Below are 16,234 nucleotides of genomic sequence, written 5' to 3'. Positions count from 1 at the left end.
CCCACGTAAATCAGAAAGATACAGCCATCATCCCACAGGAAACGCATAGAGGCCAGTCCCAGGTATACATATATGCACTAATAACCCCATCATCCCACGTAAATCAGAAAGATACAGCCATCATCCCACAGGAAACGCGTAGAGGCCAGTGCCAGGTATACATATATGCACTAATAACCCCATCATCCCACGTAAATCAGAAAGATACAGCCATCATCCCACAGGAAACGCGTAGAGGCCAGTGCCAGGTATACATATATGCACTAATAACCCCATCATCCCACGTAAATCAGAAAGATACAGCCATCATCCCACTGGAAACGCGTAGAGGCCAGTGCCAGGTATACATATATGCACTAATAACCCCATCATCCCACGTAAATCAGAAAGATACAGCCATCATCCCACTGGAAACGCGTAGAGGCCAGTGCCAGGTATACATATATGCACTAATAACCCCATCATCCCACGTAAATCAGAAAGATACAGCCATCATCCCACTGGAAACGCATAGAGGCCAGTGCCAGGTATACATATATGCACTAATAACCCCATCATCCCACGTAAATCAGAAAGATACAGCCATCATCCCACTGGAAACGCATAGAGGCCAGTGCCAGGTATACATATATGCACTAATAACCCCATCATCCCACGTAAATCAGAAAGATACAGCCATCATCCCACTGGAAACGCATAGAGGCCAGTGCCAGGTATACATATATGCACTAATAACCCCATCATCCCACGTAAATCAGAAAGATACAGCCATCATCCCACAGGAAACGCATAGAGGCCAGTCCCAGGTATACATATATGCACTAATAACCCCATCATCCCACGTAAATCAGAAAGATACAGCCATCATCCCACAGGAAACGCGTAGAGGCCAGTGCCAGGTATACATATATGCACTAATAACCCCATCATCCCACGTAAATCAGAAAGATACAGCCATCATCCCACTGGAAACGCGTAGAGGCCAGTGCCAGGTATACATATATGCACTAATAACCCCATCATCCCACGTAAATCAGAAAGATACAGCCATCATCCCACTGGAAACGCGTAGAGGCCAGTGCCAGGTATACATATATGCACTAATAACCCCATCATCCCACGTAAATCAGAAAGATACAGCCATCATCCCACAGGAAACGCATAGAGACCAGTGCCAGGTATACATATATGCACTAATAACCCCATCATCCCACGTAAATCAGAAAGATACAGCCATCATCCCACAGGAAACGCATAGAGGCCAGTGCCAGGTATACATATATGCACTAATAACCCCATCATCCCACGTAAATCAGAAAGATACAGCCATCATCCCACAGGAAACGCATAGAGGCCAGTGCCAGGTATACATATATGCACTAATAACCCCATCATCCCACGTAAATCAGAAAGATACAGCCATCATCCCACTGGAAACGCATAGAGGCCAGTGCCAGGTATACATATATGCACTAATAACCCCATCATCCCACGTAAATCAGAAAGATACAGCCATCATCCCACAGGAAACGCATAGAGGCCAGTGCCAGGTATACATATATGCACTAATAACCCCATCATCCCACGTAAATCAGAAAGATACAGCCATCATCCCACAGGAAACGCATAGAGGCCAGTGCCAGGTATACATATATGCACTAATAACCCCATCATCCCACGTAAATCAGAAAGATACAGCCATCATCCCACTGGAAACGCATAGAGGCCAGTGCCAGGTATACATATATGCACTAATAACCCCATCATCCCACGTAAATCAGAAAGATACAGCCATCATCCCACAGGAAACGCACAGAGACCAGTGCCAGGTATACATATATGCACTAATAACCCGTTTTTAGATTAGTCATACATATTTACAAGCTTTATGTTGGTTATTATTTGTTTAAATTGAGCTTAAGTGAAAAAAGATAGTGACATCTAGGGGCTTGGAGGTGAAGTGCAGGCAATCATCCCGATCATCCCTTTCAGTGATCATCCGTTTAGTACATCCCGTGGAGGGTCGGGCTCTGCGTAAAACCGAAAGACGGGATGTTCTTTGGTGTTGCTGGAAACGTTTCTTGGTCGGGCTTTAATCCAGCTCCGGATCGGTGCCGGTTCCAGGCTGTTGCTTTTTAATGGCTTTCATTCAGCGTGGGAGACTCGTCGTCGGAAACTCTTTGACCCGCTTCCCAATTTATTGCTTATGGTCTTTTTCTTCATCTTCTTCCCTCTCACAGTTCAGTTTACAAATGGTAAACTGAAGCGTGCTGAAAATATGAGCTTCACCTTATACAGAAATAAAGACACCAGTAACCCAAGGAAGAAGCAAAAAGTAATTTTGGTAAGTGTCCCCCCCCCCCCCCCGGATAAGATAAGCTTCTTAATGATCATATGAAAACACTGAGTTTCCTACCTATGCTCTGCTTTTCCTTTGAGACTCGTAGAGAAGCCTGCATAGGGCTCTGATGGTTTTATCAGCAAACTTTGAAGCTTATTTGATAGTGCAACTCTTTGGGTATCTACTCAGAAATAATCCACTGATAGTCAAAGGGTTGTTGTGTTTTTACCACCTGGTAAAACACACAGAATAGTGCACTGCAGTAATGGGGTGATATACAAGTTTAAGAATAAATAAATTCATTCTAATCTGTTTTGATGTTTATTGATTAACTGTTAAATTTGCTTTAGTGATTATTTTAGTTATGTTTAAATTGATTCGTTTGTTCTTTGTTAGCCACTTGGAGTGCTGTTTTTAGCGGAAACGTGGAATAGAAATATAATAAATATGATTTTAATTTTTAATAGGTCTGTTGTAAGCAGACATTTTTACTGATGTGACCTTACCTGTTAAACAGTTGAGTTCCGGAGAGCTCCTTCCAGTGGTTTTCCTGCCACTCCTTAAGGCACAGAATTGCTGTACAGCATGGGATCTGCAACTGGTTTCTGACATTCCTTTAAAAAGAACAGCAAAAAAAGGATTGTACTTGTGAAAGCTGAGTCCAGGTCTCAAGGAGGGAATTGTCCTGTACATCGGTTGTCACTTTATTTGTTTAGCTCTGATTTCAACTGACATCTTTAGGCAGCTGCATGAGTAGCAAGCCTGGAGAATGTTAAACTGAATGTGGTATAAAAAAAGGGAAGACTGGAATGCTATGATAAGAGTCCTGTTTTAAGTCCCAACTGGAGTAGACTGCATGGAGTCTGATGGGTGCTGAATGGTAAGTCAACATTTATGCAAATCCACTCAGCCATTGCACCTACTCTAGTTGGGATTAGCAGTTGGATACTCGCCTTGTTAGCATTGTGGTTATGCTAGTGTAGTTATATAGAAATGATAGTAACTGTGGTGCATTAGTGTTGTTGTTGTTGTTTAGTTGTGTCCGACTCCTTGTGACCCCATGGACCAGAGCACGCCAGGCCCTCCTGTCTTCCACTGCCTCCCAGAGTTGGGTCAAATTCATGTTGGTAGCTTCAATGACTCTGTCCAACCATCTTGTCCTCTGTCGTCCCCTTCTCCTCTTGCCTTCACACTTTCCTAACATCAGGGGCTTTTCCAGGAAGTCTTCTCTTCCCATTGAGATGACCAAAGTATTGAAGCCTCAGCTTCAGGATATGTCCTTCCAGTGAACACTCAGAGTTGATTTCTAAGTACTGTATAGTATAATAACTACTTAATGTGTGCCAACAGTATTAATGGCATAGCAAAGACAAGTTCAGTGCTGCATTTTCTCCCACTATGTGTAGTATAGTGGGGTCTTGACTTGAGAACTTAATCCGTATTGGAAGGCGGTTCTCAAGTCAAAAAGTTCTCAAGTCAAATCTGCATTTCCCATAGGAATGCATTGAAAACCATTTAATCCGTATCTGCTCTTTTCCATCCATAGAAACTAATGGGAAGCTGCTATTCCGCCTTCAACCACTAGAGGGGGGATATTTTGTTTCTTTTTTTCTTAGGTCAAGAAAGGTTCAGGGAAGGCAGGGAAAATACAGTCCAGGCAGTCCAGTACCAGGCAGTCTGAAGACTGTCTCCCAATCCACTCTCTAAACGCTGGGAGGAGTGAGGAAGCAGACAGGCAACCTTTTCACTGGCCAACAGTTAACTGAAAGTTCACTTTTTGCACTTTCCCTGCCTCCCACGTGGTTTTTTTTCAGTTCTTAACTCAAATCTAAGTACTTAAGTCAAGTCAATATTTTCCTATGAGAGTGGTTCTTAAGTCAAAATGTTCTTAACTCAAGCCGTTCTTAAGTCAAGACCCCACTGTAATAGTTGGACAAGCTGCAGTTTCCAGATTTTTATCTGGTAACCTTTTACAGTATTACAAACTTGGCAAGAGTTCATTTTAATGCAGTATTTTACCATTCATTAAGCTGACTGGGTAACTCAGTGGTTTAAGTATCTGGATGCGGAACCAGAGGTTGGGAAATTGAGTCCCCACCGTGCCTCCTGCAAGTAGAGCGAGCCTGGGCAGCCTTGGGTAAGCTGCACAGTGCCAGAGTACCCCCAGAAGGAGGAAATAATAAACCATTTCTGAGTATTCTCTACCTAGAAAACTCTGAAAAGAGTCACCATCAGTCGGAATTGACTCGAAGGGCCATGCTTATTATTATTTTACTATTCATTCAGTTGTACCCTGTGTTCTGCTCAATAAGTCCACAGCACAACCTGCATTCATAAAAGTACTTTGGCGATTATTATGGAAACACCCACAGGCAGAGACCACATGTGGATCTTCTGTTTTAGAAACCACAAGATGTCACCATAATCTTACCAAGTCTCATTGAAAGTTGGAATCGATGGGTATTCAAAGCAATTTGACTATGAGTGAATGAATCAAAACAGTTTTTGTAGTTTCCTTATCTACCACCCACACACACAACGTGCAGTGAATTTAAAGCTCAGTTTCTTCTAACAATCAAATCAGTTTCTAACAATCAAACCTCACAAAAGTGGCAGTGGAACAGATCGATATTTGGCTTTCATCTTTGAAGAGTGAAACAGAATCATGTGCCCTAACTTTTCCTGATTAGTGTTTTTATTAAACTATGGCTGCAACTATGCACACCTTAAAAATAAGCAGGGCCCATGTTGGAGTAGATCTGTGTAGGATGGTGCTATTAAGACATGGCAAGCAGGATGCATTAGTTTTCTGCAGCATGTGGCTGCGAAAGTGTTGCTGACCTGCTGTGCGAATGTCAGCTATGCCACATTTTAGCTTGTTATTTAAATCTTGAAAAACTCTTTCTATTTCATAGTTTTAGACCTGAATTTGGAGAAGTTAAGTTTTGGGGATTACTACTCCTGGCATCCCCCAGCAGTGTTGGTTGGTGGATGCTAGCAGCTCATTTTCAAGAACCTAAACTTGGCATCTTGTGTGCAGAATTTTGCTCAAGGAACGGACTGGCGCCTGCAGGTTTTCAAGATGGAAGGGGTACTCGTGGTACCACCGTTCTAAGATGTATTGGCAAATGCTGCAGTGTGTCTAAGCCGTTTCTTGCCAGCTGGACCTGTTAAGCCTTCAAGTGAACTTGAGGTGTGGGGAAATAATAATAGTGGGAAATTGTTTTATCTGCTTATTGGGCAGCCACAAATGCCTCCACAAATGCTCACCACAAATGGTAAGTTGCTTGCCAAATGTGGGAAAACTCCAAAAATCTGAGAGGTATTGACTCTAATATAGAAAGCTAGTATTAACCAGCAAAATGGCATCCTTCAGTCATTTTTTCATTTCTTTTTCTTTAGAATGCGGAAACAGATAGACTCTCTTACGTAGGAAATAATTTTGGTCCTGGAGCCCTGAAGTGCAATACTCTCTGCAGGTATAATGTGTGTGTGTGTGTCTCTCTCTCTAAAATGCATGGATATCTGTAGCAATGTATTCTCTTTCATTAGGCTGCCAGCATGCAGCTAATTGTAAATTTTACTGAAATTACAAGCATGAGTTGGTTCAGGTTTGCAATCTGTCTTCTTAACGGTTCCATATGTTTGTGAACTGGATGGAGGAGACAAATGCCTGCCTAGAAGATATGGGCTATGAAACCAGATAATTATGTATGTCTAAAAGTGCAATCTCACAGTGAAGCATAGATCAGTGTAATATTCTTTTTTTGTTGCTGTTCTTGTTTTGTGTTGTGCAAACTGTTGGTTTAGGTTTTTAATTGTATTGGTGTACTGCCTTCTTAAGGTGTTTGTATTTTAAAAATATTCCTTTATAATGTTGTGGATGCAATGTAAAGAGAGCAGAGGATGGGAGATGGGGGCATCAACACAATTCACCTACTGTAGGCTGTCACAGAAGATGGTCTAGAAAGAGAGAAGCCAAAGAAAACACATAGCGGGTCTTGTGTTTGGCCTCTCTCTCTTACTCCAACAGGAGGTGTGGCTATAAAAGATACCAAAGCCAGGAATAATGAAAAAACTAAAGAAAGAAGCTCAAAGTATAAAATCACAGCTACAGTACTTATCATTGAAGTGAAAGTCATACAGAGGACTAAGAACTACACTGTGCATATTTTGTATGTTTTTTTGTAAGAGTATTTTATGAACTGAAATATTTAAGCAAAACACTTTGATCTATACCTTCTTCAGCTGCTCTGGTAAAAGCATTCTATACTGCACACATTCACACACACAAAGAAACAGGGTCTGTCTACTAAAATGCAAATCTTGCACCAAAATATACAGACAGCCAACAGGCATTTAAAATAAGCAGAGTTGTAGTTTTTGATGAGAACTCTGGAATATTATCGTATTAACTCTTCTTCAGAATAGAGATTTCAGATGAACTTGGGTGGCAGCCAAAAACCAATGTTCCAACTAATGTGAAGATAGCTGAAGCCTGAAAGAGAGGTCTTTCAAACAGTAAAATTCCTACGGTTGCAAACCAACAAAAAGTTTGTCATTGCTCAGTGTTTTTAAACCAAATAAAACGTCAGAAGAAGAAAAAATGGGGTAATTTTTTCAGAAATATTCCAGATACACCTATGAGCCCCTAACTGGTGGAGGTACCCAGTAGTTGCCCATATACCGAGAAAGAAACAGGGTATTTCTTATGCACATTTTACAGTATGTGTAAACCAACCTGACAACTTTAGTGAAGACTCTAAAAATGTTGTACAGAGAAATCAAAATCCCCAGCATTTGCTCACTTTGCAAAGGGGAAAGCAAAGTAATTTTTGTACTTTTGATACAGGGGAAAAATGAGAAGAAACTCAAAAATGAAAAAATATGACCATGTGTATATTCCAAGAGATGTGTATCTTGGTATTAAAGGCCTAGATAACCGAGTAGGATGACCTGTGATCTCAAGACACAAAAGCTTACAAGACAGACAAATTCTGATTATGATTCAGACTCAAAATGAACATACACTTTAGTTTATTAATCCAGCACACTTCTGTCTACTCTTAACAAAGGTATTTATTATAGAGGAGCACAGAAAAGAGATGAATTGCATGTGCTCCAGTGTAAAAAAAAATCTAGGAGAGTCAAAAAAGAGGTGATTTTGCAGGAAATGCTGCGTTTCTCCATCTAGAGACCTAAATGTCCAACATATTCTTAAGGAGATCTTGAAATAGTATGTGGTCTAAATTGCAATTGATGAGATATGGTAGGGAGTATTTGTTATGATCTGCAGAGAAAATTCTTTTATCTGAACTTTAGGAAAAGCAAGGGCAGTGATTAAGAAGGAACAGAAAGAAAGAGCCAAAATGTTGTGTTGGGTTGCCTTTTGTTCCAGAACCTTATGGCAACTCCCAGTTGAGTTTATTATTTGAGTCAAAATCTTTTATAAAGTATCCTAAATAATTTTGTTGAACCAACAACATTACTAAAAACAAACAACCCTCCCACCACAAAATAGGCATATGCCTGCCTATTATTAAGCTAGAACACTCCCCCCAGTGAAGTTGGAGTCCCTGTATCCATGGGATCAGGATCCGTGGTTTCAAAATATAAAAAATATTAAAATAAAAAACCCCAGAGATATATATTTCCATAATGTAATCATGAGAATTGACCACTAGAGAGATCCAGAGACCATGCTATGTATATAGTTTGCTATTACATATATGGGAACCTATCTCCTGCAGATACAAGGGTCTTATTGTATAGCCAATGCTTCCAAAAGCTAGAGAAATGTATTTTCAGCATAAACTGTTTTTTTCTGTTAGATACTATGTTGGTGTGTTAGACAAGAACTCGGGACAAATGGAAGTCTACAATGCAGAGTTGTTCAATATGCAGCCATTGATTTCAGGTAGGTGAAAGATGCTGCTTCATATTTATTGGGGCAAGATTTCTGGACTACAGCTTGTTGGCCTACTCACAGCCTTTAAAAAGTTCCTCTTTTAAAACAAAAACAAAAACAAAACTCTTGTGCTTATACAGACTTACAAAGCTTGTCCAAGTTCTGTCTCTCATGACTGTAATATACTTAGGGGCAGACAATGAAAACATTTGCTCTTGAATGTCCTTTCTTGTTTTAGTTGTGTTATGATTGCATTTCACATGATGTTTGATGGACCTTTCTACATGATCAGCACAGTTGTATGATACGTGTCTTCTTGGAATTTTTGCTCTCAGACTTATAGGGAGTTGAATTGCTTGCTTGACGCTCCATATTTCTAAAACCTCACAGGAAATATAAGTCTAGCATGTCAGGTAGAAGGTAATTCACAGTCTTTCTTCCTCGTACGTTAGTTTTCCAATGTGTTGGATTTTCATTATGAAGGAAGATGCAGGCATGTAAAATTCCTGACAGCCTGAAGTGATGCAGTCCAAAAAGAATTTGTTGCATACTGATGATACAATTCTGCACTAAGGGAAGGAATATCCAGTTACTGGGAAGACATTGTTGGGGTTTATTGGCAGAGTTTGATGTAAAGAAAATTGAATATGGCCTTAATTAAAATAATAGCGGACAAAATGGATCAGTCAGGAACCTACAGCGCAGGTTGAACTTCAGCCACCCTTATTTGGCATTTATTTGTTTCAATACCTTCACCCAGAGACTCTGGTTAATTAGAAAGAATAAAATGTTTCGGTTTACTCACAATTCTTTTTATATAAAAAGAAACAACATATTGTATTTAAGTGTTAACTTGCTACAGTACTGAACTTTACCTGCTTAATTTACTTCTTTATTAAATAAACGACTGGTTATCTAACTCAGTGACAGAGTTTACTCACTGTAATTGCTCACTTCTGACTCTGCAACTCATGCACGCTGACAGATCACTAATTGAATCCTGACTGGAAAAACAGTGGGAAAAAGAACTCTGAGGTACAGAGGGAAGCAGTTGGCTGCCACTATGTTGACTGACAGCAATTGCCGTCCAGAAAGGTCCCTCCTAGCTAAAACCTCTTAAAGGCATCATATGAAGGTGTAATATATCCAGCAGACAAAACCTCCATCCCGACCCCTTCCAGAACAGAATATGATATTTGTTTTGGTTATTTGAGATTAAAAATAATGGGCTGGTCTTTCCAGCCAGGATTGTGCCTACCCTTGCCAACCTTGCATGGCAAATAGTGTCTCTTAACCTAACTTTCTTGCTGCTCCTTGCTTGAGGACCTGAGTTGGCTTTGGTTGGCATGTTACAGCAGTCCTCTAAACCAGTGGTTCTTAACCTTGGGTTACTCAGGTGTTTCTGAACTGCAACTCCCAGAAACCCCAGCCAGCAGAGCTGGTGGTGAAGGCTTCTGGGAGTTGCAGTCCAAAAACATCTGAGTAACAAAGGTTAAGAGCCAGTGCTCTAAACCAGCCCACGGGGCATCCAGCTCGCCTATTTTCCGAATGCAGTAAGAAAATGGATAGCTGATTTCTTCTCAAATAGCTTCTACCTGTGGCAAACAAGAACATCAAAGATTCTGGGCAAACCTCCCTGACAGCAACAGCTCTTTTATTTACAGGGATTTTAAAATATGAAACGGCAGAATGTTAAAATATATAGTCGCCAACCTTCCTTGAGAAATAGTACAAGTATAAATATATATAAGAAACATATAGAAAGCTTTTTCTGAACGTGCAGCATAGCAGCTCTTGGGTAGTCCTTAAGAACTGCTGTCCGGAGGAAAAGAGGCCAAGTGTTTACAGTAAAGCACGGCCAGCGAAACAAAGAGAGGACATTACGGGATCATCCAGATGAATGATTATAACACATCTTTGTTGCTTTTCATATTCTTGAAACTCTCCATGGTTGCGATTATGGATTTTATTAAGTTTATTCCTCTCTTCCCTCTTTTTTAAAAAACAGATAATGTAGCCGATGATGACCTGTCAGAATACTTGACTAAATCCTACAGAGAAAAGGTATGACTTGTAAAGTAACGACTGAGACACAATGATAGTAAAATAATGTTAGGATTTCGGTTGTGTGTGAAGATATTTTTCTACCACATAGTCTTAGGTTTGCATTCTAAATATGTTGCCATTGTTTTAATAGTTGGCATTATTTTGTTTTGATTTACTTCAGGCACCTGTTCAGGAATCTTTTTTTTAAACCAATAAATTGGAGGTATTTTCTCACTTAACTAAAAATCTTAATGGCAAGCAGGGTTTATTGTTAAATAGTTTCAGTGTTTCAGCAAAACCCCGAAGTGTGAAAAAAAAAAAAACAGAACAAATTCCTTCAAGAATTAATAGGTTTCTCAGGTCCTTGTAATTAGTCTAATTTCACCTATTCAAGATGGCAAAAGTCCATTCTGAAAGATGTCCAGTCTAGTTTATGTGTCCAAATATGGTGTCTCCCTGGAGGGAATGTGTGACAGCTCCAAAACTTGAAAAAGTTGCTTTTTCAGCCTCTCCCAGAATCGCCCAACCAGCATATGCACTGTATGCAGAAAGGCCTCAAGTAAGGTGCCAGAATCACTCTTTCTGGATTGTACTGTTGAGAATCACCTATGCTTAAAAGTTTTGAAAAGTATTGTCCATTGCAAGTGACAGGGCAGCGATAGTCCATGGCTGTCCAGATGAAGCAGTCGTTCATCCAGCTGACTCAGAATTATCTGGATCCCCATAACCCATTCATTCTTCTCCGTTTGCTCTTTGTTCTCTTCTCAAGATTCTACCTGGAGATGCTGGGACTTTGAAAAGAATCCCAGGACATGAGAATGAACTATTGTTTGACACTGAAGGAATTTGAAGCCAGGCAGGCCCACGTAGTGATTGAATTAGTGAGATACTTCCAGAAGCATGACTTTTAAGGAACATTCTGACCAGAAAGCATTTAAAACCTTAAATCGGTAGAGCTCAAACACAATGATTTGTGCACATGATAAACATCCAGATTAGATACTCATTATTAGATAGTTAAAATCTCAAGCTTTCAGTTGTTAAAATACTGCTCATGTGAGTGATATCTAAATTGAGTAACAGTTCTTGGTTTTTAATCTGTAATCCCAGAGATAAAACAAGGAATTAAACGTGTGTGTACAATATGCCCCTTAGCAATACGTTGTACTGGAAGTCAATGTAGTAAGTATTGTATGCTCATAAATTAATGGTGTAACGGCCAGGTTTTTTTTTTTGATTGAATAAATCTGTTAGATCTTGGTTGTTTCCTCCATGTTGCCAGCTTTTGTGCTGCTGAGTCTGAACAGTTTGTCTGCATAAAATATAGCAAACTTGTTAAAGCTTAGATTGGGATGGAAACTGGTGTGTTCTGTTTTCTTTCTTTTGAGTAGCATTTGGCAACTGGTGTGGACTAATTCACTTTCCGGTTGTTGTCTCATGAATTCAGCAGCCTTATTATGTTAGCATCTTGTGTTCTTATTAGCTGCCAGAAATAACGAAGCATCCCTGCAAGAGATGTCCGTGCAAATAGTCTCTTGGTGCTTGTATGGCAGTCTCTTGATGGTCTTGCAGGTGGATCTCTGCATCGAGGCCTTTGGAACCAAAAAGCAGAAGAAAGCCCTGAACTCTCGGAGGATGAATGAAGTTGGGAAGGAAGTGGTGCATAAGGCGGTGGTTAAAGCAGCAGAAGAGATCATAGAAACCAAGGGTGTTGATGGTAAGGAATGATCGGATTTAGACATGTTGCTTTTGTAGACTAAAGCTCCCAAAATCCCACAGTCAGCATGGCCAATAGGACTGTGGGAGACTTAAATCCCTCTGAAAACACAGGCACTCAGCTTGGGGGTGATCCTGGATTCATCTTTGAGCCTGGATGCCCAGGAGTGCCTTTGCACAGTTAAAACTCGTGCACCAGCTGCGCCCATTTCTTGGGAGGTCCGATCTGGCCACAGTGACACATGCCCTAGTTACATCTCGGTTGGATTACTGTAACGCGCTCTATGTGGGGCTGCCTTTGGAAAGTGTTCGGAAATTCTGAAGGGTCCAAAATGCCACAGCCAGATTGTTAACTGGGTCTGGTTACAGGGAACATATGGGTCCTTTTAAAGGAGAAAGGTGGGATAAAATTAATTAATAAATAAACATATAATTATCCTGTTACAGCAGCAACTCTGACTATGAGTCCATTTCTGGGCACACTTCAAAGTGCTGGTTTTAACCTATGAAGCCTTAAGCGGCTTGGATCCAAGCTACCCAAAGGACCCGCCTCTCCCTTTATGAGCTTACCTGGGTATTATTCTCTCAGTTCCACCACCCTCAGAGGTCTGCTTGGTGGAGACACAGGAGAGGATCTTCTCCATTGCTCCTTCCGGACTCTGGGGCTCCTTCCCACGGGAGGCCAGTCTGGCCCCGTCTTTGCTGTCCTCCAAAAAAGCAAAGACCTTTCTCTTCAGGCAGGCTTTCCTTTAAATGGCTGGTTGGTCAAGGGCATTTTTAAAAGCAATTATTCTGTTGCCTTACTTCAGCTTTTAATATTGCTCTTATTTATGAGTTTTAGTATTACATCTGTTTTTTTTAAAAAAATACTGTTTTATTTATTATTTAGTTTTTAACTTTGTTTCTTTTAATATTGTAAGCCACCTTGGATCCTTTAGGAGAAAGGCTACATATAAATATTTTAAATCAATGAATAAAATAAATAAATAAATAAATTGATAAATAACTTTTGAGGGCTCTGGGAATTAGAACCGTGTAAATGGAAGAGCTGAAGATGTTAGGTCTTCTGTCATTCAGTAGGTCCTTCAAGGCATTCTTAATCTCTGAATAAATTATGATACATCAGCAAAAATGTAGGCATCTTAAATCCATCAGATAGTGTTGGGTATTAAATCTGTCAGATAAGTAAATCAATGATCCAATTAAGTCAAACACTCTTTTCATTGTTTCTTGCAACTTTCCCTTTGCTTTTAAAGCTTTGGTCAACGATGCAGCAGAAAATATGAAGGGAGATGTCTCCTTGGTTCTTCCCCCATGCCATGAAGATGCCAAGAAGCCAGAAGATGTCTACAGATTTGAAGACAGTATCCTTCACGAGACAAAAGAAATGAATAAGTGTCAACTTTATTTCATTCTGGCCAAACCTTAGTCTTGGTTTAAAAGGAACTGGCTTCAGTGGTGATGGAAAGAGAGGGAGCTGATGGACCTATAAGTCAGTTTTCTTTGTGGTGGGGAAGAGATGGACTAGACGTGCAAATGCTTCTGAAGCCTAATTGCTAATCGGCTAAACGACTGGAGTCAAGGAGGCAGTTGTCCCCTCTGCTCCAGCCTAAATGCTATCTTTAAAACCAGGCTAGACAGATAAAGCTTCTCCTGCTTTCCACAAAACTGGTCTGCCAGAGAGTACTCTCTCTGACGTCAGAAAATTCAGTGGTTATGGTTGTCCACAATGGCCAGATATCCAAATCTAATCCTTCTCAATTGTGTGTTGTCTTTTGAAAGTGTGCAACCTATGTCTCACGACTAGAGATGGGCATGGGCCATGGTTTTTGTGCTTTGGCACTGTTTAGCGGATCAGGCCAACAGGTGTTGATCGGGCACCTTGGATTCTCCACCTCTCCTTTGAGTGTCCACTCAGAGGCATCACCTCAGGCTTCCCTGCCCTGCCGCCTCCTCTGAAGGAGGTAGGTGCCCACGTGAGGAAGCGGGGTGGGGAATCCGAGGTGCCTACGCAACACCCATGGGGCCCGATCAGCCAAACCACAGTTTGTGCCCATCTCTGCTCATGACCTTGTTCAAGCAACGATTCACCGTACAGCTTAATGCTTTGCCTACCATTTCACCAACTCTACGAGATGCTTCAGCTGAACTTCATTGTTCGAGGAGAAGAGGGGCACATTCGGGCGGGGGGGGGAAGAGTATAGCGATATAATGACTCCAAGTCTAAAAAGTAATGGATCTGTAGTTTGCACTGATGTGTCTAGGAAAGCATTTGTCTGTGCATTTGCTTCTCTTCCTTTATGAGCTTAAGTAAGCCAAGCTTACCTACAGATTATATTTGCCATCAGTGTGGAAGGGATGGTCACTCTCGAATTGGCCTTCTCAGCCACACTAGACGCTGTTCCAAGACTTCCATGCAGAGCACATTACCATAGTCTCTTTAGACTGAAGGATGTCTACACACAATCCAAGCTAACGAAAAACATCTTGCCAGCTTGAGTGGAAAATACTTTCTTCTACTGACAAGGAGGACGGCCCACCAGAAATTCGTATCTGAGCCTAGCTGAAATGAAAGGGACATGGCTGTCCCAGGAAGTTGTCAGGCCCAGCTTCCCCGCCCACCCCCTGGTGTTTAACAGCACCTGTACTGGTTGTCTTTAAGTATCCCCTTGCTTTGCCTCGTGGCGTTAAGGTCAGGACTGACACTTTTGCCAACTGGGGTGCCAAGGGAAATGTTTAGAAGTGAACAGTGTTATTATTCCAAGCATGACTTCAGTTATTTCACCTGCTGAATATGAGGCGCTTCAGGCTCCAGCTGCAGTTTTCATGAACCTCACCTCGGAGGAAATCCTCAAAATGGCAGAAGAAAAAGGGTGAGCATGCTCTCCGTTGAATAGCAGGAAGAAGGGAGGGTTGAAGTATCACTGCCTGTTTTACTGCTGAAAATAGAAGAGTGGCTTCGCCATGCCATTGGCTAGTTTGGAGAAGATCTAACAACTTAGTGTATATGTGTAGAGGTCATTTGAGGATTCCAGCCTCAGTTTAGCTGTGCGAATGAGCTGTAGAGAGATGGGACCCAAATATATATTGGGTAATATAGTGGGTACTCCAGTATAGGTGGTATAATACTGTATTGTTTATTAATTGGGCTGGCTTAAAGCATGCTTTTTAACTGCACAGAATTCTGTGAATATATCGCGGCTGAAGAAGCATCTCTTGCTTTCTGTTGCCAGATTGCTTTTTGACCAAATGATAGCCTTTTCTTCCTTGCTTAGGTACTGCTCCTTTGTTCTGGATGAACTTAAGTCCATGCCTATGAATGAGAAGAGCCGTGACCACAAAGCCCGATGCCTCTGGTATTTGGATTGTCTGGTCAAGCTGAGTTCGCAAAGAATGGTTAAAAAGAAACGTAAGCCTTGTTTTCTCCTTTTGCATAATGTGGGAATTATGGCAGCCTGCAGGAGGTTTCTGCAGGTTTAACACATTAGGCTTGTTTTGTTTTGTTCTGCATTATTGTTTATTTGTTTAATGTGCAATTATTGGCATAGTTTGTCCATCTTGTCATGGGGAAGGCCAAAGGATTTTCCCCTGTCTCTCAAACACAGAGCAGGCAAAGTGGCTTTAATAATATAATAACAACATAATCTTAGAACTGGAAGGGACTCTATGGATCATCGAGTCCAAGCCACTGTCAAAGAGGCACTGTGGGAAGCTGGACCCCCAGCCTCTGGTTCTGCTGCTGATTCTGCTGCCAGATACCTAAGCCAGGTAACTATCCAGCAGTCTTAAGAGCTTTGAACCCTGTGACTGCAAAGGATTCTAGTAAACTTGAAAGAGTAAACAAATCTACGGAAAAGATGATCAAGCCTGCTACTTGGTGCCAATGATCCCTTCATGTCAATTTTGGAGATATCTTCGTCTGTTGCCATTGTAATCTAAAGTTGAATACACCTTTCTTTCTGGAATGCTCTGTTTTTGGAAACTCCACTTAAAATTCCTTCCTGTTCTAGAGGCACTGGGACCTGAGTGTCCAGATGTCATCAGCAGCAGACTTGTGAAAACCTTCACAGCACTGTCCTATGGCAATGGCAGGTAGGAGGAAAAAAATGTTTTGCTCTCGTAATTGGCAAAATATCTGAATCAAGATTTGTATTGGCTGGCCTTTAGTCGTTGAAGAAGGTTACTGGACCAGATTTTCATGGGATCGTGGCATAATAAGGCAT

General features: G+C 41.1%; 1 protein-coding gene across 1 annotated transcript in view; it reads left to right on the top strand.

The window, feature by feature from the left end:
* Positions 1-16,234, top strand: part of POLR1E (RNA polymerase I subunit E) — a 33,421-nt gene that overhangs the window by 13,838 nt on the left and 3,349 nt on the right. The window contains exons 2-10 of the mRNA XM_072991913.2: positions 2,241-2,344; positions 5,744-5,820; positions 8,173-8,258; positions 10,258-10,313; positions 11,868-12,012; positions 13,268-13,375; positions 14,788-14,884; positions 15,287-15,420; positions 16,022-16,103. Coding sequence (XP_072848014.2) covers positions 2,241-2,344; positions 5,744-5,820; positions 8,173-8,258; positions 10,258-10,313; positions 11,868-12,012; positions 13,268-13,375; positions 14,788-14,884; positions 15,287-15,420; positions 16,022-16,103 — 889 coding nt within the window. The remainder of the gene's footprint in view (positions 1-2,240; positions 2,345-5,743; positions 5,821-8,172; positions 8,259-10,257; positions 10,314-11,867; positions 12,013-13,267; positions 13,376-14,787; positions 14,885-15,286; positions 15,421-16,021; positions 16,104-16,234) is intronic.

This window comes from Pogona vitticeps, chromosome 2 (genome assembly GCF_051106095.1).
Source record: "Pogona vitticeps strain Pit_001003342236 chromosome 2, PviZW2.1, whole genome shotgun sequence".
NCBI lineage: Eukaryota > Metazoa > Chordata > Lepidosauria > Squamata > Agamidae > Pogona > Pogona vitticeps.
The sequence above is the reverse complement of the archived record's forward strand: the minus strand, read 5'-3'. Positions and strand labels throughout refer to the sequence as shown.